Genomic DNA, 15,552 nt, shown 5'->3' with positions numbered 1-15,552 from the left:
AGAGTTGCAAAAATAAAAAATAAAAAAAATCAAGAACAAAAATACCCCCCACCCCAAATAATAATTATATAATTATATAATAGCAATAAAATTTAAGGGATGCACGAACTGCCTTTGATTAAAGTCATATAGCAGAATGATTTTTTGTAAAGGAATCACTGGTACTGATTTTTTTAAAAAAACTATTCTGGAGGAATGGTTTCAAAACTGGGTTGAGCATCTTCCAATAAAAATCACATTATTCCTCCCCTCTCTTTTTAATTGTATATGAAGTATTTTATCACTCCAGGGTGGTGCATTTTTTCCCCACCTCTTCCTGTGCTGTCTGATTTGGGCCTCAAAGAGGCAGTGGGCACGAAACAGAAAAACTTAACCTCCCTTTTTTGAAGAACGTATGGCGCATGGTAGTCCCCCCCCCCCCATACAAGTCCCATTCACTCAAATGGTGCTTGGTCTGGAGTATCACTTGAGGTATTTGACTCTGAGGACAGAGGATGATACACCCAGAGGCCTGAATTGGAGGGATAGCATAGCTGGGCTCCAGAAATACCGTTTGCTTGCCCTCAAAACTGAAGGACAAGATATACATATGTTGAGCACTCTAAAGACTACAGCTAGCTCAGAAGGGTGTCCGTGCCAGATCCACAAGTCCATCTGAACCAGAACACTGCGATGGAAACTGGCTGAAGCCCTACAGCAGACTGTGGATGTGATCACAGAAGGACTGCAACCTCCAGAAGTTCCCTTCCTTACAGGGGAAAACAGGAAGTCGCTGTGCACATATCATGGCCACTGACCAGTGTTCCAGTGTCATTTTCCTGTTCCTGCATCTTACAGATGAGAGCACAGAGTCAGATAAACTGGCAGAAGACACGGGAGGGCTCATGTAATGTGTTCATTAGTCCCACACCTTTGCAACGTGATCAGAGTTAATGCCTTTCTGTTTCTTTACCCCATTCCGTACTTGCTTCTTAAGCAGTGATACAGGAATTTAACAATACAGCCATCTTAAAAACGTTTAGGTAGCCTGAGTTTCCACTGAAACCTATGTTTGCTTTCCGAAATTAATGGACTTCGCAAGAGACCCCCAGCACGCCAGCTTAACTGACCTATGGGAACATTACCCTAATATCAGAAGTTTACAACATCTCCTGTTGCCAGCAACAAGAGATGCCTTCCAATCCCAACTCTCAACATCACTGCAAATTTTTTTTTGGGGGGGAGGAGAATGCACCAGAATCTAAGCATCAACCCTAGACATCTTGAGAAGGAAGTTTATTATGTCAACCTGACGAGTCTAATAGTTATCTGTAGTTTTATTGCCAGTAGTATTTTTTTTTCTTGCTTTAAAGCACATTATGGTAGCAAGATCGTGTTAAGGCTTTCAAATTTATTTTTCTTTTCCATCTTTCAGCTGGAAGACTAAATCATCTTGCTCATCAATGTAAAACAAAATGCAAGTATTGCCATTTCAAACAAGTATCAACACTTCAGTGGATCTGCAGTGCCTTCCACGTGCATTTGAAGAGCCTTCTTCCCCCCCCTGAGGCTCCTCCCAGCCTATGATGTAATCCCGCCTCCCTTTCTACTCACTCAACATGGAACTGCGGCCACTGAAACTCTCTCCCCAGCACGTTCCTGATCACTGCTTCATTTGGCCTCCACTTGATCCTCTAGTCAGAAGAAGAGGGGGGAGTTCCATTCAAATACAGTAGAAGAACTGCAAACCCATGAAGGAGAGTCAGTGAGATAGATCAGGTCAGAAGCATTTAAGCAGGCAATTCAAGCTGCGTCATAGATCTCCGTGGGCAAATATTGCCCATTGGTTTCTGCTGAACGCAGAGATTAGCAAAACCGACAACATTTATAAAATATTAAAAATAATAATAATAAAAATAATATATTGAAGCACAAATCAAACATATATAACAGTTGGTGCATAATTTCCATAGGGTTTTTTCTCTCTTTTTTAAAGTCACTATGCAACTCTTTCTGTATGCTCAAAGTCCACAATAGCCAGAAAGAGCCTTTTTTTTTACAAAATGACAGTAGCTAGAACATTATCATTGCTAATGTGAGGGGAGTGGAAAGCAAATATGTGGTTGTCAATTTTGTTTTTCCTGGTTTTGGCTTGGACCAACTTTGAAAACCTTAATCAACGTATTAATACTCAGAGCTGGATTAACTCACCCCCATGTGGCATATATAAATCTAACAAAGAAAAGAAGAAAACAAATCAACACCTTTATCCCTAAGTTCCTCTATTGGGGATTTCTTAAAAAATTTATTCCAGTTATTGGCTGCCGTTTCCAGGGGCTTCCTTGCCACTCTGACCCCTTGTTTCCAGCTCAGAGAACACACACAGCCGCAATCACAGATATACAAGAACAAGCTCACACACCTCAATACAAAAAAAAGAAGAAGTAACATTAATGCTTAAATGAAAAAGATCCTCTCCAAATAGTTTCATTAAAATATTTTTTTTAAATCATCTTTTCGGTGTTTTTTTTTTTTTTAAAAATCTATGATACCAAAAGACCTAATAAAGTAGTAAGGCACTCATATCAGTATATAACTGTAGTCTTTTGCATTATTTATACTGAAAGGCTTATGGCACTGAATCCAGACTGTCACCCTCCCCCCCACAACACTCTGCATCGCAACTACAGGTTGACTCAGCATTGAGGGATTAGGGGGAGGAAAAAACCCTTGCTCCATCAAGTTTATTCTGTGTGCTGGATCAGTTTGCTGGGGTGTGGTTGATGCCATAGCTGTCACTCAACTCCCAAGAGCTGAGGGGCGCTCTCCGCAGAGGCAAGAATGTGACTCATGGAAGGTTTTTTGTTGTGCGTCTCCAGTAAATCCTGTATGTATCCCGACGCGCTCTGCTGGTCGCCGTTCCCTCGGGACTCCTGCTCCTTTGCCGCTTGCTTCTGTGCGTTCTTGCTAGACTCTGCAAAACCAGAGACAGTTGTTCTAACATTCGGCCTCTCGTCCTTGCAAATTAAATCCTTGGCCGCACTAGCGAGGCTCTCTTTCCGGCTTCTAGTGAGGGGTGAATGGCTACCGGGTCCCACAAGCAGGTCACACTCGTTTTCGGAGATGGGGTTGGTGCTGCTATGGAGAGATTCGTTTTCGCTGTCCTCGTCGCCCCTGGAGCGGATGTCCTCTCGGTCGCTCTCCTTCCCATGATGCTGAGCATTCTTTACCTTCTGATGTATACGCTGATGGCGAACCAAGCTGTGCTTCAGAGTAAAGGTCCGTTCGCAGGTTTGACATGTGTAAGGTCGCTCCCCTAAGACAAAGATAAATAAACAGATGTTTAAAAGGTCCCGTCTCCTTTTTTTAAATATGTCAGGGGTTTTTTTTAATAGCGAAATTTGCGGATCAGCTACATAACAACTGGAAAGTGACAGAAAACAGGGGAAATAAAAGTGCTGCAACTCCTTATTTCCTAGGGGATTTTTCACAAGACAGTTAAAAACATTCTGTGCATTTTAAGTATCTCCACAATGACACCGCATTACGAAGGCTGCACCATCACATTCTCTTTTCTACTACAGAAGATGCTACACTTCCAAGATGCTGTCACCTCTCTATAGCATTTAATTGGCAACTGGAAGTCATGCTTCCAAGAGATCGTTTGCATTAGATAGTTACGCTTTTGTGGAATGACATATTTGCCAGTCTAAGACGAAGCCACCTGTGTTAGAATGTTCTTAGGGTCACCGGTGAATAAACTGGCGGGATGTCCGCGCCCACCCCTCTGGGTATGCGTGGTGGGGTTCCTGCGCATGCCCGAGGTCGGGGCGCGAAAATCCGTTAAGAGCTTGCTACAATGCCGATCAATCCAGCGCATGCGTACTGAATCCCATGGGTGTGAAGCACAGAGACCACGTCGAAGATCCAGAGATATCAGAGGATGGCCTGTTATCTCAGGATATGCTTATTGGGATTCAGGTGACAGACAAAGGCAATCCCAAAAGCTAATGGCCAAGAAAACACCCACTCACCCACCCACCAATTTTGTCAAGAAAAACTAGTTTGGGTGCATAATATCAAAAACTCTTCTCTAGGGTAGTAACGAGATAACTATGGTGTAGAACATGAGTCACCAACTAATATAAAGAAAGGTCAAAGGTAAGGAGTTTTACTGAACCCTTCCTTCTATTCTTTTCCTGCTCCCCCCCAAACTCCATTGTGTCTAGGGTTGCGAGGTCCCCCGGGGGGCGGGGAAACCCCCGCTCGATGGGTCCATTACCCGCTGGCCCGGATCAGGCCGCCGTGGGGAACTCCACCCCCAAAATGCCGGGATTTATGTGTTTTCATAATGGTTGTTTTGTTCTTATTATGTTTACTGTGCTTTTTAAAATAATTGTTTTATTTATATTGTAAGGCATCTTAAGTTCTGCAAGGAAGAAAGGCAGCTAATAAATGTTTTAAATAAATAAATATCGACCTTGATGGACCAATGGTCTGATTCCATCTATGGGAGCTCCATGCAAGTGAGAAAAAAACATTTCCCTAGCATTTCACTTATTCCAAATGTACAGCATATTCAATGTGCAGAAACCTTAGCAAGGCGTGGCTTCTGAATCAATCAACAGATGAGCCAAACAGCTGGGTAGCAGCCTGCAGGTGTGGCCTATTAGACTCCAGGTAACCGTAACAATGCTTTGCTGTGTGTGAAGCAGAAGGAAAAAATCCCACAAATAAGAAAGGCACTCCAGTAATTTGCTTTGTTTAAAAAACTTGCTGCCTTCCCTCTCCAATCCATTCCACACAGCTATGACGATTTCATCTGAAACCTGACATACAAAGGAAGACACTAGGTTTCTTTCCCTCTCTGTCAATTACATGTCCAGCATCACACTGCAACAAGCTTAGGCAACTTCTTACCTGTATGGGACCGCGTGTGCCTCGTCAGGTCTTGCAGAGACCAAAATCTCTTGTTGCAAATTGTACAGACCTTCTTCCTCTTGTCGGCCTTGGACTCATTCTTCGCCGCTCCGTTCGCTTTTGGCTTTCTGTCATCGTCACTCTTTTCAGAAAATTTCCTCTCCGTACTCTCTCCCTCCGAGATGCTTTCGCTTTCTTCGTTCTCTTTTCCCGTAGCCTCGCCGTCTGTGGGAGACTCGGCTACCTTGATGTCGCTCGCGGGCTCTTCCTGCTCGGGAGAAAGCTCCTCCGCAGCATAAGCTCGGGCTCCACCCAGGACACTCTTGCTTTCGTCCTCACTGCTCTTTTCATCTTTCCTGTCTTCCTGGGCATGGGCCTTTTTGTGCCGGCTGAGCGTGCCAGCGACTTTGAAGGATTTCCCGCAAACGTCGCAGGCGTGTCTCTTTTCAGTCTGAATGCCGCTTCCTGCACTCTGGTCGCTCTCCACCAGCTTGAAGTCCATCAGCTTACTGGCAAAATTGAGGTCCAGGCTTCTGTTGCTGGCGGAGTCTTCTTCCGGACCCTCTTCATCCTCGCTTATTTTCATCTGTGCGTCTTCCTCTCCTTGGGACGAGTCAAGCTTGTTCTCCTCTTTGGGACTGCCTTCAGGTTCGAGAAGCCCACTGCTCTCCTCTGGGTGGTCTCTTTCCCCAGAGGTCAAGTCCAGTGCTTCGCTTCCGGCGCTTGCATTCTCCAGGTCTGACTGACTGTCTGCAAGAAAAACAACACAGGGAAAACTCTCCGTCAGCAAGAATACCCTGGGGTAAGGCATCAGAACAAAGTTTGAGGCCAGTGGCACCTTTAAGACCAACAAAGTTTTATTTACGGTATAAGCTTCCGTGTGCAAGCACACTTCCTCAGATACAGTGGAACAGAACCTCTTCAGCCATTACCTATGGTGTGTGTGTGTGTGTGGGGGGGTTGTTGCCAGGATGGGCCATAGCTGAGACAATTGCAAGAAAGATCTGTGAATGGCAGTAAATTAGCATACAAATACAAGAGTTAACAAACAGATGTGGGAATGAGGTTTGTGTCCAGTGGCCCTACAAGACAAATAAAGTTCAACTCTGGGACTTAGGGTGTACACTCCTTCAGATTCACTGAAAGAGATTTCCTCAGATATTACATACAGGTAGGGGGGTTAGTTGCCAGGAAGACCTAATTAGAGTCAAGATCCCTAAGTAACTGAGCAATAAATACAACTAAGATTGGAATATATTATGTAAGACATAAATAGCAGTAAGCTGGTATAAAGGAGTTAACAACAGATGCAGGAACTAAGTTTGAGCTCAGTGGCACCTTTAAGACCAACAAAGTTTGATTTCTGGATATAAGTGAAAACTGAATGACTTAGCGTTTGTAGTAAGAAGCCAATATCTCTGTTAAGTCCTGGGGGTTCCATTTTCTTGAGTATTGTAATAATTTGTAAGTCATCATAAAGCTTCACTTCTAATAAATTTTGACACTGCTCATATGTATTTGTTTAGGGTCAAGGTCCAATACAAATCTAGTAGAGGAAAACGTTAGACGGCCAATGGGGGTATGCATGAATGTGGAAAACTGGGCGAGACAAACTGGTACAACTTCTCTTATAAGTGACAAGTGAATCCAATGGTCATGATCCAATGAGAGGACATGGACACACACAAAAGTGGTCTGCGTACACAAGTCTGCCTGTACCCAATCCAAGGCCTAAGAGTGCATGTGATTGGGTTGAATACTTCCAATCATTAATCTGGGAGAAGTAGAAGGCTGGATTAAGTCCTCCTCCAGCCATCCATGACTGGCCTATTTGAAGACTCCCAGATCAGGCTTTCAGCCTCAGAGAGCAAGTGGGCATGATCTTCTGAACATACACACTAGGGTTGCCAAGGGACTCCCGCCGGCGGCTGGAGTGCATGCGTGCTGCATCCACATCACTCAGAAGGGACGCGGCCACGCCGGGCACGCTGGGGGTGGGGGCACGACCATCCGAGGGAAAACCATAGAGTTTTCCCTCGGATGGCCGTGGCCCCGCCCCCAGCGTGCCCGGCGTGGTCGCGTCACTTCCGGGTGACATGCACGTCAGGGTGGGTTTCCCCCCGGGGCCTGATCCCCCAGTGGCGGGGAACGGTCCTCTTGGGCGGGGGTTTCCCCAACCCCCGGGGGGACTTGGCAAGCCTAATACACACTTCCTCCTATTAGATTAGAGTGGCTGTTGCAAAAGCATACGACTATGCAACCAAGAAAAGGTACTATCTCCCACTCATCCTGAGTGTCCTAAACCACTACATCTATTGTTAGAACACTGTGGGAGCTCTGCTTGCCTTTCATATTGAGTATGTATTTAAGATTTTGAGTAGTAAAGCACTAAAATGCTTCATTATTAAGAACCTCAAAGCTGCCTAGAAATTCTAACTTCAGTAAGAAAACCCGGGAAGTCAGTGGATATGGCATGAGTCAACCACCAAGCACAAGATATTTTCAAACACAAGATAAGAAGTTGTGATTTAAAAAAAATAATACTGAGGTTAAAACAGAATTTGCAGACTTGATTAACTTAAGTTTCTTTTTTTAAAAAAAACAAGAAGAAAGATCAGTGTTTTTACTGCAGCAACACAACTGGCCAATGTGGGAGTGTGCGCAGTGCTTTCAATTATATAAAAACTTTCAGGCAAAGTAGAAAACCTAAGTAATACTCAGGTAGGTAAAGAGCAAAATATAAACATATGCGTGGATGTAGGGTTGGCAATAATTATCACAGCATTCCTCACATGTCAGTCCCGTAGAACACACTGGGCTAGCTAAAAGCTGGTGTTCAGCCTAAGAAACCCACACGACAGAAAGTCGGAAAGGATCTTCAACTTGTAAACGAACAGCCAGAAGCCAATCGTTTCAGCAAGGAAGACCTGTTGAAAACATCTTTGGTCTTTAAGAATCTGGATTTTTACATCACATGTTTTAAGATTTTGCTTCTCTGGGAGAGCTAGATTCAAATCCAGTAACATCCTAAGAGACCAACAAGATTTTGGGGAGTATTATACCCTGAAAATCTTATTGGACACTAAGGCGCTACTGGACTCAAAATCTAGTCCAGACCAGCCTGGAACTATCCTCTGAAACTATCTTCTCTGGGAGAGTATCTAATAATCTTGCTAGGACAATCGCTGTGCTTCCCCGTTCATCTGATCAATCTTCCCTATCAGCATTGATCACAGCCAAGACACACAGGAAGACACACAGGTTAAGTCAACTGAATACAAGAACACAGCACCTGTGATGCTAGCCCCGATACCCTTCCTAAAAGACCAACCCCACTCTACCCGTAGCCAGTCACCGTGGGACAAATCCCAGTTTAGCGCTCGGGTGCAGCACTTAGAATTCCGGCTGCAAGGAGGGCTGGCTCAGGTCTCCTGCTCAGTTATGACACTGGAATCACTTTCTCTAAATATCAAGTATCCTGCAGGGTGAGGGTAAAATGTGCTTGCGAGGAAGAACAGGGTATTAACTGGCATCCAGGGGTCGTTTCGTAGAAAAAGAGCTAGGGGAACTCATTAGCATAACTCATTAGCATATGCCACACCCCCTGACATCACCGGAAGTGTGTCATAAGGCCACATCCCCTGACATCACCAGAAGTGCGTCATAAGGCCACACACCCCGCCCCCAACGGTCCCAGCCGCCGCCACCGGCCTTGCAGCTCCACTGCCGAGCCCCATGAGGGGCCTGGCGGTGGACCTGCAAGGCCGGCGGGAGTGCAAGGAAGCCCCGCAAAGGCCCTCCCTGGCCCCAGGCAGGCAGGGGTGGGGAGAGGAAGGGAGGAAGCAACTTATGATCCCCCCCGAAATGACCTCTGCTGGCATCCACAAATCAGGCCACCAGGGGGGAAAGTGTCCCTCATCCTCTGATCAGGGTTCCTAGTTAGCATCATGAGGAGACGCTTTTTTTCCTTAGTTTTTTTTTTGGGGGGGGCACGTCATGCTGCTGAGCTTGGGAGCTAGAACAAGCACTTCTGCCTGCTACAAAGCCCAGTATGATATTGCACCCTTCCCTCTCCCCAGTTGGATGAAGGGAGACCAGATTTCTCATGTTGTGATCCTGAGCTCTGTAACAGCTCAAAGCAACAACAGACTTGCTCCAATGGCCAGTAGGCTGAGAGCCTCTTTCTCTCTCTTCCCATAACCTAGCATGGGGAGAAGGCTTGAAGGAGAAAAGGCCAAAAACATAAGCATTTCCTAATGTTTATTTTAGTGGAATCAAATAAGAACCAGCTACTCACATAAGAGAAATGTTACACTACTGCTTAGAAATTTCAAATACCTTTCCTATGCCCAGGAACAAATGACCTTTCACGTGTTCCAAGCTTATTGAAAAGTTGCCAAGAGATCTGGTGCCCATGCAAAACTGCAACCATCACATTGCCTGCTCTGAGAAAAACATGTCCCATGTTCTAGTAGGGCTGCCAGCCCCCCATCTCCGTCCACTGGGAGGTGGGGGACCCCCACTGCCAAGCCCAGCCACCCCGCTACTGATCAGCTGGCTGGAGGGGGGACTTATCAGGAGAAAGAGGAAGGCCCAAGGCCACATCACCAGCATCACACTGGAAGAGACGTCAAGCCAGAGACATTTGGGCGACACACTGGTATTTGGGCAAAAACTCTATGGTAGAAGCAGTTTTTACCATAGAGCTTTAGTCCAAATACCAGAGCATCACAGTATCGTTGCAGTGTGATGATGTCATTTCCTGTGCAATGTCAGCAACATGGCCTGGCCTCTTTCTCCTGGTAAGCCCTATGTGCTAGTGTGCTACCATCCATATTTTGACAACACTGGAAAGATTCTAGCCTCTAAAAAAAAGGTACTGAAAAACGGTATGCTACAGACAGGGTTAAGACGTCATAAATGCAAGGAGAAAATTGCATTTATTATCCCTGCTGCAAGTGTATCATCCGGTAAGCTTTGATAGTTACAGATATTTTTCCCCTGTAGTATTAAACACACTGCTGGCTTTTGTAAAAGTCGGTCAGACTAAGGAGCAAAGTTTAACCCCTGGCATGCATGCCAACAGTGGTACACCAGACCATTTTGCTTGGCAAGCATGACCAGATCTTAGATTCTAACTTGGGTTGAGCCAGACTTTAAAACCCAGAACAGGACTAGCTGAAATGCTTTCATCTGCATGACAGAAGCAATAGAGTTTGACACTTGCATAACATTCATTTATGTAGCACAGGCATAAAGTTACAATGGTCTGTTCAAGACTCCCCAAAGATTTCCTTTTTATTCTTTCAGCCTCTTAATCCATAAATGGTAAACAGCAGTAAGGAGGATGCAGAGACTCCCTGACTACTAAATCAAGGTAATAAATTCACCAAGATCAAAAGGGTAAGCAACAGCTATTTGCCAAGGTAAGCCAAACAAACACCCCTCCACACGCACACACACTATAGCATTGGTAGATCCAGGTAGTCAGTCCTGTTGGTCTTAAAGGTGCCACTGGACTCTAAATTTGTTCTATAGCATTGGTAGACTTTAATAGGTATCCAGAAAGAAAAACAGCCGTTCATTCTTTTTCTCCCTGCATTTCTTGCTGCAGCATTTTATTCCATTTCCATCCAATTTCTACATTCACAAGTGCCAGAAACCAGAACTTAACCAATGGCTTTCAAGTGCACCTCTAAAGTCTCTCAAACTCTGCAGAACAGCAACTTCTCTCTGCAAACCTCCAACATCTTCCACTAGGTGGAACACTTTAGTAAGACTGCATTTTTACAAATGAAAAAAAAAATTGTATTTCTGCTGATTAAAGAACTTAAAAATTCTCCCTAATGGCACACTTGGTAATATACATTTTTATTCATTGCCCCTCTTTCCAGGATCATTCCAAATGGTATTTGAGCCATGTTGCATTCATTTTAGACACTCACAGATTTAAAAAACATAAAAGAGAAAACTCCAAATTCATACCAAATTAGTACACCATATTTTAGTGAAGAAAATCAATAGCTGATATTTTGCTTTTTCTAGTATCTCAGGCCTTAAGCATACATTAACGTTTCATTTAGCAGGACCCAAACTGGACCCAAAAGGTGGCTGATGCATTAGCCAGTCAGTAGCCAGAACCTGCCCTTGAAGGAAGAAGCTGTTTGAAAATAACGGCACACCGCTTGGGATAAAAATGACCCCAAATTAAACTTCTCTAAAATAAATCCCACAACATCACAACCTTTAGGTGCTCATCTTTCCAGCACCGCTCTTTAGCAATGGCTTCCACAACGGTAAGAGTAACAAGAAGCAGCCAAGTCAGTCGGTTAACGCCAAGAAACAACAACTAAGCTGTTCAAACAAATGAAGGAATCTGGATATTGTACATGCTTCTGAGAAGAACACTTTGACTTTTATTGGCAATGCTCCCTCTAAGCTGTGGAGTTTTGTGAGCAAAAATTCTACTTTGTGAGCTACTGGCATTAAAGCTGTGAGTGAGCGATTTGGCTACTGCATACATTAGTTTGCCATCCTTCCTGAGCTAAGACAAAAATGTGTGAGCTGGAGGCTAAAAAACTGTGAGCTAGCTCACACTAACTCAACTTAGAGGGAACACTGTTTACTGGGGGTATGTTTATTCAATTCAATTTATATCCCTCCCTCCCTGCGAGCGGGCTCAGGGCGGGTTACAGGTCACACAAGACGTGACAGTAGAACATCAGAATATCACAAATAGAGTAAAGTTACAAATTTTAAAGTTGAGAGGACGAGAGGACTTCCTTCGTGCCTTGAGCAGAGAAATCTGCATGCTCCAGATAGAATTCAAGTATCTCATTGTGATGCACAACTGCACCCCACCCAGCACAGGAAGCAGGAACAGAGGAACATCCTCTCTCAGTACTAGCATGCATCATTCAAACCTGCCTCAAGACTCACCAGGATTTCTCAGGCGCACATCCTTCACTGCATATCACTGTGCGGTAAAAGCTCAGTCTTGTGACAACAGCTACTTAATGATGCTCTGAATTTCCTAACAAGCTGTCAAAGTTCTCCTTTCACTGCACACAATAACATGAACGATACATTTCTCTCACTAAAGCTAAGGGCATAGTAACTTCTAAGCGGACCCATCCAAAACACATCTGCACAGGGTCTAAAGAACCTGGTACCATATGGTACCATACCAACAGGGTACCATATGAACTTCTGGGCTAGTTGCACAAGGAGGAGGAAAGCTTTGTTGCCATTCGTAGATCCTCTACATAACTAGAAATCTCTCTTTTCCTTCATGTGGGCGGTATTCTTTGGGGGGCAGGGGAATCAAATCAGCCTGTGCTATGCACACTACTGTAAATGCCAGGTTCTAGATCATGAAGACCAGATGTAAAACGGAAATTAATCTGACATGACAAAAACAAAAATCTGAACATATGGTTCAGAGTCCAAGCTATGCTATGATATATACAATTTTACAGTCTTTTGGAAAGAGGCGTTTGATAATTTTGCATTCAGGAGGACAAATTCCTACCCAGTATCGTTTTGGTTCTGATTTTTCAACTATACCAACAAAGTCTGAGGGGAAAAAAGGTCTCCTGGCTCCCAGATAAAACTGCATGCATTTAAACCAGCCCACATTGCAATTACAAATTCAGATTTATTAATGAGCTATCAGGCAAAATGCCATCAAAGCTCCCTTGCTAGCTATAAAAGGCTATGATTTTCTTCTTTATACCAAATCGGAAACAACAGAAATTTGCTCGATTTGTTCCTTCTGAACACAAGACTGAACTAGCCATTATGGTAGTTCAAACCCACATTTTACAATGTCGGTTGCACCAATTTTCTATAAAGTAGGAGTGCGCCATTGAAATCCAACACGGGCAGAAGGGATGTATGCTAAGCCACACACTTCTCTGCAGCTGACTCTCTCCTGGCAAGGGTTATTTCTATTCTCAGACTACTATGGGCTCCTCCTCATTGTCTCTTTTGTCGCTTGTGTCCCTAATGTTTCACATTACCTTCTTTTCTACGTGTGTTTTGCTCCCTCTAATGGTCAATTCGATATTACATTGCTGCATGTCTGGCATAAAAACCTGCAGTTTAAATCCGAAAGGAGATATGCCGGACATAGAGCAATGTAATATTGAATTGGCCATTAGAGGGAGCAAAACACATGCAGAGAAGAAAAACTGAAACAATAGGGACACACAGGCACGGAAAATGAGAATGCGAAAGAGCCCGATGTGGAGAAAGATGATTAGGAAAAAAACAGATTCAGAGAACACTATAGGCAGAGTTGAGTTCAGCCCACATACCCTTCCTAGCATGCAGCATTGAATACTTCCAACTTCATAGGAAATCTAGCATAGCCTCCATTTGTCATAAACAGGTCATGCTTCCATAACCTCTAGCGTCTGCCCCTCACATTCCATGAAAGACAACTAAAAGCCTCGGTTATTTATCTAGGGGCCCCCAAGCAAAAGGAATACAACTCATCTTAAAATCTGGAACAACCTAAAAGAGCTACCTGTGCTATCATGAGCTCCAGCATCACTTTCTTTAGACTGGGGGATAAGCCCGTTTCTTCTTAGACAGTAGCTGGCAATTCCGTGTTTGCGTAAGAGGTGGCGTTCACAGTTAGATTTGGTGGAAAAGAAGGCATCACATTTTTGACAGGGGAAGGGCTTCTGACCTGAATGGAGCAGGGGGGAAAAAAACAAAACACATTTATCTATCTTTCTAAGGCATCAGAGGAGCTCCGGCGTGCGTTTCTCTGTGCTTGTTTTACACAACCCGTGGTTAATTTTCAGCTCAATCCTGGACATATTTACTTGGAACTAAAGTCCTACAGTACTCAGCAGGATCTACTTCCCAGTAAGAGTGTTTGGGATTATAGCTACAGTCCAAGTTAATTTAAACATAAAAACACTGGCCTGAACAAGTTCAACTACTCAGGTTCAAAGCAGAAGTATCATTTTTAAAAGTGGAGTAAATTAAGATAACCCCAACTGAGTGGGGAAACCTGGCCTACTCGACCAAACAGCTGAATACCAATCCCATGCCACCAGCTGAAACCACAGGTAACCCAGGTGACTCAATAGTATTATAACCCCTTATGAGACCTCATAAGACCACTAAGTCCAGAATCTAAATTTAACAAATTGCACCTAGTGACCATCAGAAATGTCCAGTAGTGGCTGAAATTCACTTTGGTTCATTCAACTTTCCATCTCACGAGATCAGAACGTGAGGTACGACAGTGAGCCCCCCTACCCTTTGCTCGGTAGGGACCAAAAGTCACATGGCTCTTCCCTTCCCAGAGCAGTCTTCCTGCAATGTCCTTTCCACCTGGCCTTGATGTAAGTAGTATACAAGTTATTTAGTAGTTGGTATCCAAGAGGAAGGCAATGGCAAGCCACCTCTAAACGCCCCTTGCCGTGAAAACCCAGCGGGGTCACCATAAGTCAGCTGCAACTTGAAAGCACTTTCCCACCACCATCCAACCTTCCTGGATCTCCTTTTGTTGTGTTATAGGTAATTAGTTTGACCTGTAAAACTACCTGGAGCACTGTGGCAGAAAGACCACCACATGTTCCGCATGGGAGTTTTGCTCCTCCCAGCAAGGTCGGGTGTCTTAGCCTCCATCCCCTACAGCAAGTTCTGCTTCAGCTTTTTAGTCGTTTGGTGTGGTGGTTAAGAGTGCGGACACTAATCCGGGAGAACCGGGTTTGATTCCCCACTTCTCCACATGCAGCTGCTGGTGCAACCCTGGGTCAGTCACAAGTTCTCTCAGAGCTGCTCTTTCAAAAGCAATCCTCTCGGAGCTCTCTCAGCCCCACCTACCTCACAGGGTGTCCTGTTGTGGGGAGGGAAAGGGAAGGGCTTGTAAGCCACTCTGAGACTTCTTCGGCTAATGAAGGGTAGGATATAAATCCAATCTCTTCTTCTTCTACCCCCATGCTTGGGGATCAGCCTCTCAGAAGAGGTCAGAAGGGATTGTTACCCCTCCTGGCTTTCCAGTAAGGCTGTAAAACATTCTGTGGAGCTTCTGGGACAGTCCAGCTCCAGGCAAAAAAGGGAATGATCTTCTGGTATTTTTACATTACTTATTTTAATGTATTCTATGTTATCGGGTCTTGAGGTGTTCGGAGAAAGGCAAGCTTATAAATACTTTAATTTTTAAAAAATCAAGGCCCCACACACAGAGAGAAAAAAATAGAGAAACCATGCAGCAAGCAACTTTACAGCAGTCACTGTGCGAGTGCTGTTCCAGTCTATCGGAGTTCAGAAATTTGTCACAGTTCAGAATGAGTCAGTGTGATTCTACCCAAAAATGTAGGTTCCGATGAAAAACTGTAACGCTACTCCGTTAAAAATTACCCAACTAGGAGTCATCCCAGTTTCTTTTCCTCATGCTGCAGAGAAATAAATAAAGCATCAGGACCTCAGAAAGTCCAAGAAAAGTTCTGCAGCCTTACAGAGACCAAATCTAAACCCAAACACACAATGACTAGAAAGCGTTTGGAGCCCTGCTTCATCTTCCTGCAAGAATTATTTCAGAATAAACTGAATAAAAGGGACAAGTGCAACAAGATCAAAGAGGCAAAGACACCAGAGTCCGAAACAATCATGTAAAGTCAAAGAATTAAA

The 15,552-nt window shown here is 44.3% G+C and overlaps 1 protein-coding gene across 1 annotated transcript in view; it reads right to left on the bottom strand.

Annotated features, from left to right (window-relative positions):
• Window positions 1–2,563: 2,563 nt before the first annotated feature.
• The window catches only part of RREB1 (ras responsive element binding protein 1), a 175,867-nt gene continuing 162,878 nt past the window's right edge, over window positions 2,564–15,552 (bottom strand). The window contains exons 11-13 of the mRNA XM_015407545.1: window positions 13,430–13,594; window positions 4,900–5,649; window positions 2,564–3,295 (exon numbers count right to left, since the gene is read on the bottom strand). Of these exons, the coding sequence (XP_015263031.1) occupies window positions 2,775–3,295; window positions 4,900–5,649; window positions 13,430–13,594 (1,436 nt within the window). The 3' untranslated portion in view covers window positions 2,564–2,774. The remainder of the gene's footprint in view (window positions 3,296–4,899; window positions 5,650–13,429; window positions 13,595–15,552) is intronic.

This window comes from Gekko japonicus, unplaced genomic scaffold (genome assembly GCF_001447785.1).
Source record: "Gekko japonicus isolate JY-2015 unplaced genomic scaffold, Gekko_japonicus_V1.1 scaffold1092, whole genome shotgun sequence".
NCBI lineage: Eukaryota > Metazoa > Chordata > Lepidosauria > Squamata > Gekkonidae > Gekko > Gekko japonicus.
This window is presented reverse-complemented; position numbering and strand designations above follow the sequence as displayed.